We start from the raw sequence: 14,222 nt of genomic DNA, 5'->3' as shown, positions 1-14,222 counted from the left end.
CACCTGTCTGCTGGATCCTTGCCCTTCGTGGCTCATTATGAGCTGCAAAGAGAGGCTGAGTGTATGGATCCAGGCAATGGTAAATGCATCCTTGGCAGAGGGTGCAATGCCATCAGCCCTCAAGGAGGCAATAATAAAGCCCATCTTGAAAAAGTCATCCTTGGATCCTCAAGAGCTGAATAACTTCCGCCCAGTCTCTAATCTACCATTCTTGGGCAAGGTGATTGAGCGAGTGGTGGCCAAACAGCTACAGACACACTTGGATGAAGCAGATTATTTAGATCCATTCCAATCAGGACGGGACATGGAACCGAAACGGCCTTGGTCGCTCTGGTAGATGATATGAGGAGGGCATTGGATAGGGGAGAATATACCTTCCTTGTCCTCCTGGATCTCTCAGTGGCTTTTGATACCATCGACCACGGTATCCTTTTAAATCACCTGGAGGATTGGGAATAGGGGGCACTGTTCTACAGTGGCTCCGTTCCTATCTCTCAGACAGGCGTCAACGGGTAGCATTGGGAGATGTGGTGTCAGACCCTTGGCCTCTCAATTGTGGAGTGCCACAGGGTTCTATCCTCTCCCCCATGCTATTCAACATCTACGTAAAGCCGCTGGGGGCCATCATCAGGAGATTTGGGCTGAAATGTCACCAATATGCGGATGACACTCAGCTCTATCTCTCGTTTAAGTCCTCACCACAGTTGGCTGTGGAGACCATGTCCAAGTGCCTGGAATCCGTAAGTGGATGGATGGGAAGGAATAGGCTGAAACTAAACCCCGACAAGACCGAGGTGTTGCTTGTGGCAGATAAGGGAAGGTTGGGAGATATAGACCTGGTGTTCGATGGAGTAAGATTGCCCCTGAAAGACCAGGTCCGCAGCCTTGGGGTCATCCTTGACTCCCAGCTGTCCATGGAGGCTCAGGTTTCGGCAGTGAGCCGGGCAGCTTGGTATCAACTACATCTGATACGAAGGCTGCAACCCTACCTTCCTGCTTATTTGCTCCCATGGGTGATACATGCCCTGGTTTCCTCCCGCTTAGACTACTGTAATGCGCTCTACGTGGGGTTACCCTTGAAAATGGTCCGGAAGCTACAGCTGGTACAGAATGCAGCGGCACGTTTGAGTAAAAACAGCCGTCGCCGTGATCATATTACTCCAGTGTTAATAGATCTACACTGGCTACCAGTTGTTTACTGGGCCCAATTAAAACCCTATACGGTTTCGGCCCAGTTTATCTGAAGGAACGCCTCCAGCATCACCAATCATGCTGCCTGACAAGATCAGTCACACAAGAGCTTCTCTTGGTCCCACCAGTTAAAGTAGCTAGGCTGGTGCGGACCAGAGAGAGGGTATTTTCTATCGTGGCTCCCACCCTCTGGAATTCTCTCCCATTCAATCTTCGCCATGCCCCCTCCCTGTCAAGTTTCCGCCGGACCTTGAAAACCTGGCTGTTCAGGCAGGCCTATGGGATTTCTGGGGTGGGTTAGTCTTTTAATTGTTGTTACTAATTGGTGTTTAAATTAATTATCAATTACGGTCCTTTCTTGGTGTTTATATTGTATTTTATTGTACTTGTACGTCGCCTAGAGTGGCCGTTCATTCGGCCAGATAGGCGACTCAAAAATAGAATTTTATTTATTATTTATTATATTTCCTTAGGGAGACATTAAATAGCTTTGTGATACTAAATGCTGACAAAACAAAGCCCTCTTGGCTTTTACAAAAACAAAGCAAAGCTGTACACACCATACATTTAAAGTACACCGAAAAAATCTTGGGAACTGTAATTTGTTAAGGGTGCTGGGAACTGTAGCTCCGTGAGGGGTAAACTGCAGTTCCCTGATTCTCTGGGTGTAGTCATGTGTTTTAAATGTGCTTTAAATGTATGGTGTGTTTCCCAACACAGCATAAACTTACATTCTATAGATGAAAATGTTTCAGTCAGAGGCATGTAGCTCTCCAGACTCTTCTCTCTGCATCCTCTACTCAGTAGAGTCTACTTCATATCCCTCCCCAGCACAGACAGAATTCTTTATTTCAGCTTTTTGTTTAAATTATGTTTCCTAACAGGTGTTGGTTTTGGATCTGAAAATTGGGGGGGGGGAATAAATGTTGACCTAGTGTTTACATCCTATATATTCCAACTGTACATATGTAAACATTTTGATTGACTCACAAATCAATATATTGAGTTAATTGGATTTAAATAAATGTATTGTAAAACCCCAGTGAAAGTCCTGAAGAAAAGAGAAAATGCCTCCATCTGAGAACTCTGTGAAAAAAGCCCCCATTGTTAGCACGCATGAGGGGGGAAGCCATGTCTGTTACTTTCTTTTCTGCCCAATTTGGAAATAAGCAATTTTCCTGTTAGAAGAAAGATCCAAAGCCAAAATGTTTCCAAAAAGAAATCTTTTTCAAAGCTCATCAATACTGTAAAACATCTAGGTTTTAAAAAGACATTTTAACATTGACAGTTCAATTCCACAAATGTGTATTCAGGCGTAAGCCCCTCTTGATTCAGTGGGACATGCTCCCAGGTAGGGATGGATCAGTCTATTTTGGTTGTCTTACTTTCACATTTTTCCAATCTTAAATTCAGTTCTCCAAATTTCTACAATTTGCATTTTTTAAAAAAATATATATATAACAAAATTCTCATGAAAATTCTTCAACATTTCAGTAGAATTTTCTCCTGATAAACAAGAGAAAATTTGTATGCAGTTTTAAGTAATGCACACATTTGGGCAAACAATTTATCTTAATACAATGGATTTGTAATGTTATTTTCAGTCATATATTCATTTTATGCACTTTCCCCTAATATATGCATTTGTAAACATTGTTTGGTTGCCAAACTACACTGCAAAATTTGGATAAGTGCAAATTCCAAAGGACAGCTGTGTTTCAGTTCTCTGTTTCAGAAAGTGCAAATTTGATATATTCAGCTTTAAATGTAACTGAATCGAATTTCTCCCCATCTCTACTCCTAGGCAAGGGGGTATAGGATTGTATCCACTGTCACCACCAGATACCTCATCTATTGATTCTTGTTGATAGAAATGAAGCTGTGTTAGGGCAGAGGGAGGATGGCATTGCTGCATCTGTATGGCCTACAAAGCAATGTGTCTTTCACAAGCTTTGGGTCAGAGTCTTTGCTTGCTGTCAGCCCCAGTGATTGTTAAGAGTGCATATGTGTCCTTGCATAGCGTATTAGACACACTGAAAAGTTAATAAGTGAATAATAAAGTCATATTTTGGCTGCAGTTCTATAAAGCCATGGGCAAGTGTGGAGGAAGACCTTTGCAAGAAAACAACATACAAAGTTGATAAACAAGCCAATTTTGAGCAGAAAGGCAGCTTCTTTGTCTTGCCATGCATGCAGGGAGACCACTCTGGCTAAGAAAGAGGTTCTTCTTCTACTACATGCTGCTCACTTAGCTTTATAGGGTTGCAGCATCTGTATGCAACCTGCAGGTGGACAGCAAACTGTCTCTAGTCTTGTGGCTTCCCTCCCAACTCTACCTAATTTGCCTGGCACAATACTATCTGGGAGTCATATTTGGAATTATATTTGGAATAGTCAGCATTTGGAAATTCTGAATTCGGGAATTAGAAATAATTGGAAATAAAGACTGGGGTGGGGTGGAGAAATGTTATCATGATGCAGAAATGCATGTCCCTGGTTGCTCAGAAATGTGTGTTTTGGGAGATAGTATTTCAAAAATCTTTATAGTGTGTCATGCTGAAACCTCCCGGAAATCCTTCTAGAAATAGCTCAGATATGCTCCTTTGATATATATACAAGAAAATGTACCAATTTTCTTTCAAATGATAGAGGGACAGAGCAGGAGTAGGAAAGATTGGGAAGAAGGATATGCACTTCCCACCAATGTTACCTTTTTCTTTCTTCCTTTCCTTGCCAAGCATGGGTATTTGTGGGATTTCCTTTATAAACTGAGGCACATATTCTTTTCCATAAGGCAAGTGTGGCCCCTCCTTGCCCATGTGCTGCATTGGAATGCCATCTTTGCCCAATGGTATGTGAGGTACTTGTTGTCCAAGGGGCTGGTACTGTGGCACTTGGGGAGGTATCTGCTTGATCCCATAATAAGCACCTGCTTGAGTGGATCTCAGTAGCCCAAGGTAAAGGGTTACAATCACTGCCAAAAGCCACGTAAGTGCCGGCAACATAGCCATAACCTGCAACAAAACAGAATACAATTGCAAAAGGGTGGGGGGATGGCAAATACAATTGCAAGAATAAATATGGGAAACAAAATTTTGAGCAGTGCTCCGATAAGCACACATTGCTTCTATCCAAGCAAGTGCTTTAATTATTTACTGCCGGGTCTATGAGAGCTCTGCATGAATAACCAGGATGCCCAAACAAAGCTATTCCCCACTGATGAAGACACTTCTGCTGTGTGGGCACTGGAGCTCTAATGATGCTTTGGGCAGGTTTGAATGTGACATATAAATATAATATAAAAAAACTAGACAAAACTGAAATTTGAACTAATAAAATCAAAAAGTCAGAAAAGAGAAACCCAGAAGCAATATTAGTAAATGCACACTAGAGGGGGTGTTTGTTATATGCTTCTGAAATTCCACTATCATGAGAATTTGAATCTTTAAAAAGTGGATCAGTTTGTGGCTGTGAAATTTCATGTTATATGAAATTCCAAGAAGAAAATATTCAAAGAGAAGTCTATTTCATAGCTACCCATAGTAATATGGATAAAATCAAATATATGATTTTCAGTATGGCTAAATCTGTTATGTTCAACATGCCTAGATTTGCTGTGAAAGTGACCTAACAGAATAGCTTTTGAAGACAACTGCTTGGGTGAAGGACTCTTACCTCTATGAATGTACAACTTTACATTGTACTGTATCATACTGTTTGGTTGTTATTTAGTTATTTATTATTTAAGTTATATCCCGCCCACCCTCCTTTGGCTGTAACCTCTATTTGGTTGCTGCATAAACCTGATTGCCTGAAATAGTTATTCATGTGAAAAAACACGTTAAGGTATCATCTTTCACATTTTCTCCTAACTACTTGTTTCAAAGCACCTAAACATCTATTATATTCTATCATACAAAAAGAAAAGAAAAGCGGTGGGGACCACAGGGATGAAACTCAGCCATCTTAATACTGTTATATATATATATAGAATAATGATGGCTGAAAATAAAAATAGTTATTCATTGCATAAGATCCTCATACCTTCTCTTGGAGTAAGACTTCTCTTGCAGGAATATCTCATTTCCCCTAGCATTCAAACCACAATATCTTGACAATGGGTCATATGAAGTATGACCATTGCACAATTGAGACTGCAGTGCAGGCTATTGTTGTGCAAAAGTCACAGGCTTGAACTGGATAGTTTCATCTTGAACAAATAATATTCTTTTGGGGGGGAAACTCACACAATGGATAGACTACTAAAACAACAGGCATTTATGTACATTTTTACACATATTTTTTACTGTGGAGTGAAAGTTAAGAACAAGTTTCTCAAGAGTTTTGGCGGTGACGGGGGATGCACATGTACTGTATTAAAATATTTGAGTAATGCATAATGTGCCAGTTCATAATTATGCACAGCTTCCATTCTTTGGTTTCTACATTCAGCTGACATTGATTTAAGGCCAGCTAATTACTTGTCAGGCAAAGATGACCAGGAATGTATCAAAGATCATGCTCAATGAAGCCCTCAGTATGAAACTCTCATCATTTGCGCATGCAAAAATCATTCCTATGCAACTGCTGCCAATCCGGAATTAGTTACAATATTATCATGGTTGTAGGTTGCAATGAAATATAATTTCAAAAATAATTGTCTGATGAGATACTGTATATTTTTTCATTCTCATAACTAAACCTTGCAAACATGGCCAGTTTGACTTAAATATTTGAATGCTGAACACATGGCTTCTAATGTTAAAATGGCTTATCTTCATGAAAGAAATCCTGTAACATCCAGTGTAGTTCAGTTATATTCTGCCTGGGGTTCAGCCGGCACATGCTATTTGGACAAAAATATACACTTAAAATTGTGTTTACAAAATTATGGTACAGAAGCTATCTGTGGCTTGTTCTTCCCAGCTTAACTCCTGTCATCCAATTTTCCCTTGCAAGCCATCTCCCAGATCTTACTCTTACTCCAGCTGTGCTAGTTTCTGGTCCCAGAGTGAGCAGCATGGGACTGGAGCAGAAATAGCCAGGTTAGAGGATAGTTGTGCAGGAGAAATGACTGGGAGGCAGGAAGGGGAAGAGATAAGCACCACCTTGCCTAATGATTCTCTCCTGAACATGCTTGCTCCTGTACTATAATTAAGAGGCAAACAGAGCAATGGATTTACTTCATAACAACTCATATAACTGCCTGACAAATCTCACCACTGGTGAGTTCCATGTGCCCATCCATCAAGTGTTACATCAGCATCATGAGCCTCTAGTTTTTACTGAGTACACAAATCAACTCTGGCATATCTTATTGCTGCATGGAGGAAATTAACTGATAAAAATAGCGGTTTGAGGGATTTTGAAGACAATGGCTGTTGCTTCATTGATCTCAACATGATCTGAGAAGCTCTCCTGCCCCAAATTAGTAGACAAATAGCTCCAGTGAAGATAGCTGGGATGGATTCACACATTTTACTTCATCTCATTAGCAGAGAATGTATAATGTGACATATCTCTGCATTTAAATGAATTAACACGTGCAGATAAACAATAATAATTCAAAAAAGTCAGGGGGCTTGTGTTAGATAAATATACTTTCAATGCAAGTTGCAAAGCCACCATGTGGATATTAAACTAACATTTAATCTACTCACATTACACTGATCTGGCATTCTCTATATGATCAGCTGATTGCAGTGCCAGTGATTTTTTATGCATGTGGTTTTGGCAAGTGAATTGATGTGCTACCTCCTTCTGTCAGTGTGCTCTGGACCTGTCATGAACAGTGTACTCTAAGGAGACTCTAAGGAGACAGGATGCTTCCAAATGGCAGTTTGTTGTAGACTGTCCTCATCAAAATTCTCTCCCATATTATTTTCCCTTTTCATCCAGATTTACAACTTCTGTGAAAAACATGATGAAAACCTTTAAAAAGAGGAAACAGTAAACCTGGGTTAAATGGGGGAAAATATGGGATGGCATTTTGATGAGGATGTCAGCATGTGATGCTGTGAAAAACCTGCATGCATGAGCAGCACAAATTCACAATGAGCTGCTGTGTGGATGTGCGGAGCAACTCTAGAGGCAATATGACAAGATAGGAAGGAGAACAGAATTCACGACAGCACCAAGGCGAATTTATTCCCATTTCCCCCAGGCTCCCTGATGAGTTAGAATGCAGCAGACCTTTTTTTTTTAACATGAGATAGTGATAGTCCAAGTCCTGACAGCTGGGGATTCTGACAGCTCACTTTTTCTTTTGAATATATATTTTTATTGATTTTATCCATAGAAATACACAGTTCTGAACATAGCTTAAATAAAACTAAGTTCCAGAAACTTATAGGCACAGTAGAAATCACATAAGATTTACTCTCTACAAATTACAGTAGAAAGATAACAAATGCCACTATGCGTTTGATAGTGTCATTCCATAATATTGTCATACTCTGCCCTCTCAGCCATGTGCTATTCAGTTTAACAACCAGTGCTAGTGTGTGAACATTTGACAGATTTAGGACTGCTGTGATATCAAACAAGGGAAATGCAAGTTCAAAACCCTTGATTTGTTTATACAGGAGGTTTACATGAATAAAAATGTGCAAGCAATGTTTTCAGGGAAGCTTTTGTTTGTTTGTTTGAAGTCTGTCTTCTGTTTTAAAATGATGGAAAGGTGTGTTCAAAGGCAAACTCCTTTATTTAAAGATTTAATTGCTGTTTATTGCTACTAAACTGCTTTGACCAAACCAGGTTGACTAATTCAATCAAAGGTAAATATAAAGCAATGCTAAATTTCATAAACCAGAACTGCTCCAGACTCTTACGCTGTATGCTTTTTAGACCGTATAAATTCCATTAAGCACAAGGTTTTCCATATTCCTCCTCTGTTCTGCTGTACATTTAAAAGTTTTTTTTACTAGTTTTTTGTTGTTGTTAATCTGGTTTGTATCAGACTGTTCAGTTTAATATTTTGCAAAGCATGAAACTGGAAAGCAGAATGAGGGTTAACTGTTATGCCAATGTTTCAAGTATCTGAACAATCGTATTAAAATACCTTGGCATCTGAAAGGATAATCTATTACCGAAATGGGAGCATTTTCAGCAAAGAAAGCTAGAGCTTATGCAGATGATAATTTTGAAGCATGGCTGTAATACACTTTTGTGAGAGGGTCCCCAAAACTTACACTTCCTAGAATTATAGAATAATAGAGTTAGAAGGGGCCTACAAAGCCGTCAAATCATTTTCCCCATGCATAAACCTCTCATAAGCATCATCCTTACGTGACATATTTTCTTCCTGCTGTTTTCGTTCCTTAAGATGATTTTATTCAATGTTGCTGTGCTTTGGAAAGTAGGGAAGTGACATTGACAAAGCTCTTTTATTAATTTTTAGGAAACATGGGGAATTGCAGAGGGGGGGCAGGTGACCTTGAAAAAGAAAAAGACCCCCAAGCAGTCTCTACCACATTGCCATGATAGAGTACATAATGTTTGTAAAGAAAGTGCAGCGGAACTCCAATTGTCACTAAGATTTTGTTATTTATTGTTTTTCTAAATAAAAAATGCAATTAAAATATTTTTTAAAAAGAAAGGGGAAAAAAGGCTTTCAAAAGACAGAAACGCTGCTGCTTGGACAAGAAATAGCCTTGTGTTTTTGTTCAAAGCACTAGATGAGTACTCCCCTACTGCAATGGTGCAGCAGGGAGCACTAAGCCTTTAACAATGTAAATAAAATGACTTCTTAAAAAGCCACAAGATGGGTAAGGCATGGGGAAAGACTTGTGGTACTACAAGCAGGGAAGGCTGGTCCATTAAGGTGAGTGGGGCACCTCCCACCAAGATCAGTCTCCCATCAGCCAGCCCCCACCTGCCTGCCTTTGTACTTCCAACCAGTCCAGGGGGTGGCACTGGCTGTCAGTCTCCTCTTCTTTAATAGAACTCAGTGGGGAGGAGGATGGGGACAAAACTAGAATTAGCCAGCTCTGCCTATTGTTGGCTCTGGTTCCAGCTATCAGTCTCCCTGCCTTCTGCCCCACCAGCCCCAATGGGCACCGGCCTCCACTGACTACAAGTATTGTCACAGAAGGCTTAGAAGCACACCAATCAAGACAAGAACTTTTATTGACTTTCTCCAGCGACAGGAAACTCCTGACTGCCCAGATACAACTAAGTCTTGGTCCACCTAATGACTAAACTATATGATGACACTGCACAAAGGTGTTGCCAAAGATTGCCATTCATGCACTGATGATTTCCAGACTGGACTTGTAATACCCTGTACATGTGGCTATCTTTGAAGTTTTTTTTTTGAAAGATAGAACGGAATGTGGTGGACCCCCTGTTGATCAATGTTAACCGATGTTGTCTACTTTGATATCAATGACTTTGAAGCATCTGCACTGGCTCCAGATGTCTTTCAAATTGCCCAATTCAAAATGCTGTTTGTTTGTTTTTTACCATTAAAGCTTTACACAGCTCGGTCTCAGGGAATGATTCCTCCCATGTGAGTCCCCCAGCATCTGAGATCTTCTGATAGTTCCTGCTTCATTTTCCATTCTATGGGGAGGCTTGATTATTGTCTTAGCCAGAGTAGGACGTTCTCAGTAGTAGCCCAGTGCTCTGAAACTCTCTTCTAAGAGAGGCCCAGATAATCTCTTCCCTGCCTTGTCTCTGGAGGCAGGTCAAAACTTTTCTTTTTAAGAAAGCCATTGAGAACTCCTGAGGACTAGTTGCTATGCCCAATGCTTTGTATTGTTCGCTGGACTGCTGTCATTGTATTGTATTGTTCGCTTGTTTTGATTTTATGGACGTTGTCTTTAACTTTGTAAATTGCTGTGAAGTCTTGTATGAACAGTGGCATAGAAATCTTTTAAAATTAAATTTGGCCAAGCAACTTCCAGCATTATGATTGAACTATGTTGGGTGAAAAATAATAATTCCAGCAACACAATAATATTGCTGAGTTTATAAAATGGGATTTCATCTCATGAAAGCATCAGCTGAGGTAAAGATGGTGTGCATGTGCATGTGTGTGATTGAGCGTACATTAAACACCTGTCATAATATTGCTCCTAAAGGTATGGAGCTGGGGTCATGAACCAGTCTAGGTCATTGTACCGATACGTATATGGTGATCACTCGTGCATGAGTATGATTGTCTTCCAAAATAAGGTATTTAATGGTGGGTCCATAAGTGACTGTGGAGGCCAATCTTAGATCCACACAGCCTCCCACAGTGAGGACATAGGTTTTCAGATGGAAGACAGTTGTGATGAGGATTTGCTTGATGTGCCTTCGCTTAGCTCGTTTGTCCCTTTCACCCTGTGTTTGTGCTTCTTCAAAGTCCACAGCTCCTTTGATAATAGCCAACCTCTAATTGAGACTCTCATGGGCCAAAGCTTCCCAGTTCTTGATGTTCATGTTACATTTTTTAAGGTTTTCTTTAAGAACCTCTTTGAACCTCTTTTGCTGTCCTCTGATATACCATTTTCCATCCTCAAGTTAGGAGTAAAGTAGCTGCTTTGGAAGACTGTAATCAGACATTCGAACCATGTGCCCAGTCCAGCAAAGTTGATGTTGAAGGATCATTGTTTCAACACTAGTGGTCTTCACATCTTCCAAAATGCTAACATTAGTCCATCTATCTTCCCAAGTAATTTGCAGAATTTTCCGGAGACAGCATTGGTGGAATCTTTCAAGTAGTTGGGAGTGGCGTTTATAAATGGTCCATATTTCACAGGTGTACAATAAGGTCTGTAGTATAATGGCTTTGTAAATAAGCATTTTGGTCTCCCTGTAAATATCCCGATCCTCGAACACTCTACGCTTCATTCAGGAGAATGTGGCACTTGCAAAACTCAGACGGTGTTGAATTTCAATGTCAATATCACCTTTTACAGAGAGATGGCTGCCAAGATAAGAAAAGCGATCAATATTCTCCAGCATCGCACCATTAAACTGGATTGATGGTGCTACAGAGGGACTAGTTCGCACCTGCTGATGAAGCACTTTGGTTTTTTTGATATTAAGTGAGAGGACAAACTTTCCATATGCTTCTGCAAAGACATTTAGGATAGTTTGAAGATCTTTCTCTGAATGTGTGGAGACTGTGTTATCATTGGCATATTGAAGTTCTACGACAGAGGTTGTAATTACCTTATTTTTTGCTTTCAGGCTACTGAGATTAAAAAGTTTTCCATCTGTTTGATATAGAATCATAGCAATGGAAATAACAAATAAGGTCGGAGCAATGACACATCCTTGTTTTACGCCTCTGAATGGATTGCTCTGAAAGCCATTGTTATCCAAAATTGTCGCCATCATGTTGTCATGAAGGAGTCACAAAATATTCACAAATTTATCAGGACATCCAATTTTCAAAAGGATGGTCCAGAAAGCAGTTCAATTCACAGTATCAAAGGTCTTAGTCAGATCGATAAACACCATATATAAATGTCAATTCTGCTCTCGGCATTTTTCTTGAAGCTGTCGTGCAGTGCAAATCATATCCACTGTCCCCCTGGAAGGGGGGAATCCATTTTGGGATTCAGGGAGAATATCTTCTGAGATAGGTAGGAGGTGATTTATGAGGACCCATGCAAAGATTTTTCCTGCTGTAGCAAGAAGAGAGATGCCTCAATAGTTCCCACAATCTGTTCTTCACCCTTCTTTAAAAGAGTGGTAATTAAGTCTTCCAGGATCTCCTCCCTCATCCAGATCTTTTCAATGAGTTTATGAAGTTGTTGTGTAAGTTCAGGCCCACCTTCTTTAAAGACTTCAGCAGGAATCCTATCAGGCCCACTAGCTTCATTAGTCTTCATTTGTTTAATGGCTTTACTAAATGAAATGGACTGCCTTCAAGTCGATCCTGACTTATGGCTACCCTATGAATAGGGATTTCATGGTAAGCGGTATTCCAGAGCTTGGAAAAGTTACTTTTTTGAACTACAACTCCCATCAGCCCAATCCAGTGGCCATGCTGGCTGGGGCTGATGGGAGTTGTAGTTCAAAAAAGTAACTTTTCCAAGCTCTGCGGTATTTAGAGGGCTTTACCATTGCCTCCCTCTGAGGCTAGTCCTCCCCACCTGGCTAAGGCCTGCTCAGCTTGCCACAGCTGCACAAGCCATCCCCTTCCTTGTCCGCAACTGCCAGCTGGGAGGCAACTGGGATTCTTGGGACTATGCAGCTTGCCCATGGCTGCACAGGTGGCAGGGCATGTAACCCCTGGGCCACTCACTGTGGGGGGGTGATCTTTAGCTGGCCCTTGACACCTAGGAGACACAAGCAGGGATTTGAACTCACAGACTCTGGACTCCCAGCCAGGCTCTCCTCCCCACTGTGCTATACCAACTTATAATGGCTTTACTAACTTCATCCAAATTAGGTGATACTGCAAGCTCATCTCTAGTTTGTTGCATAATTTGAGGAAAGACTTCATTAGCCACAACAGAGTTACAATTAAGGAGGTTGTGGTAATGCTCTTTCCAACGCAGTGCAATAGACTCTTTATCCTTAAGAAGTTCGGTACCATCCATTGAATGTAAGGGATTCGTACCATAATTGGTTGGTCCATAGATAGCCTTTGTGGCATTAAAAAAGCCCCATATATCATGAGTCACAATGGTGCTGTACCAGAAATATCCATGCTTGCCAGATATGACGTAGCGATGGCATGTGAAACTGTTGCATAACACAGAAATAGGTAAACACAGGATATGGTACAGGATGAGAGCATAATGGAATACAGCTGATAAATCAGCTAGGAACTTTTAACCACCTAGAAGCTGTGTTGAAAGACATAGGGTATTGCTAAGCTACACTAGTACAATTCATCTTCTTTGAGGTTACAGATACTGTGACCAAAGGGTTTAAGGAACTCTTCTGAGGCCAGATTACATCAATTTTAGTGCAATATTATTTTATTTTAAACATTTAAGCCCTCATTGAGTATTTTGATATAAAACAAATGTTAAAATATATCAAAACAACAATAATATTTTTCTGCCACTGAGAAGACTCTTCTCAACAACTAAACTGCCCAGAGAGCTTCAGCTATGGGGCGGTATACAAGTGTAATAAAATAAATAAATAAATAAATAAATAAATAACACACTCTAACACATTCTCCTTTCATGATGATTGGCTTCTAGGGACATCTGTTGTTGTGGGAGAAGTTGCATGTGGAAAGAACTGAGGAGTGTGGATATGACAACAGGGCCTGTCCAAACTCACCTGGATAATCCACATTTTCCCTATTATAATAAATAAAAATAATAAAATTTTATTTATGAGTCGCCTATCTGGCCGAATTAACGGCCATATTCACTTTGTCATCGGAGAGTCCCCACTTTGGCTGTTTGTTCGCTGTTTTCAATGTAAATAAAACTGCTGTTTTTGTGCCCACACATGAAATACATTTTTTTCGGTTTTTCCCAAAGCTCCGCCTGTCACTCCACCACTATAAGGCAATTGGTCTGCAAAATATGATGTGTGCTCTCTCCCCCACCCCGTTGCACCCAAGCACAATAACACACAGGCGCTTGGATGGAAGAGCATGAAATTATGAAATTTGCTGTTGGTTTTGCAGTTGCGGCAGACTAGTTTTAAGTGGCTGTAATAGAGTTCGCAGACTTTTTGTCTCTTGTACAGCTTCATGTACAGCTATTAACTGTCTGCCTTGTGCAGATGAAGGATGTTTCCCTTAACTTCATGTGGGCGGTACAAGAAAAGGAAGAGAATCGGCAGCGCATCATCGCAGTTTCTTCTCGGCTTGGCTTCTGTGTCTTGAATTGGCTTTCCCTGTCTCTCCCACCCCTCCCGCTCCTTTCTTTTTTCTCCTCTCGGCTGCAGTTTACTACGGGAGGGACAGCTTTGTCTAAATGTTCCAGCAGCCTTTCCGGGCAGACGTGTTGATCCTCCCCCCACCGAGAATGGGGCTGCCTAATGGTGCGCTATTAGCGTTAAAAATAAATGGCTATAGTTGCTTCTGCGCAAATACACATTTTTGCATCTGTGCAGTAGTACTT

General features: G+C 40.7%; 1 protein-coding gene across 5 annotated transcripts in view; it reads right to left on the bottom strand.

The window, feature by feature from the left end:
- Positions 1-14,222, bottom strand: part of COL8A1 (collagen type VIII alpha 1 chain) — a 166,360-nt gene that overhangs the window by 6,729 nt on the left and 145,409 nt on the right. For all 5 annotated transcript variants that reach the window (XM_061628245.1, XM_061628247.1, XM_061628246.1 and 2 more), the window contains one exon: positions 3,902-4,205. In XM_061628245.1, the coding sequence (XP_061484229.1) occupies positions 3,902-4,202 (301 nt within the window). In that variant the 5' untranslated portion in view covers positions 4,203-4,205. The remainder of the gene's footprint in view (positions 1-3,901; positions 4,206-14,222) is intronic.

Source organism: Rhineura floridana, chromosome 5, assembly GCF_030035675.1.
Source record: "Rhineura floridana isolate rRhiFlo1 chromosome 5, rRhiFlo1.hap2, whole genome shotgun sequence".
Taxonomy (NCBI): Eukaryota; Metazoa; Chordata; class Lepidosauria; order Squamata; family Rhineuridae; genus Rhineura; species Rhineura floridana.
The sequence above is the reverse complement of the archived record's forward strand: the minus strand, read 5'-3'. Positions and strand labels throughout refer to the sequence as shown.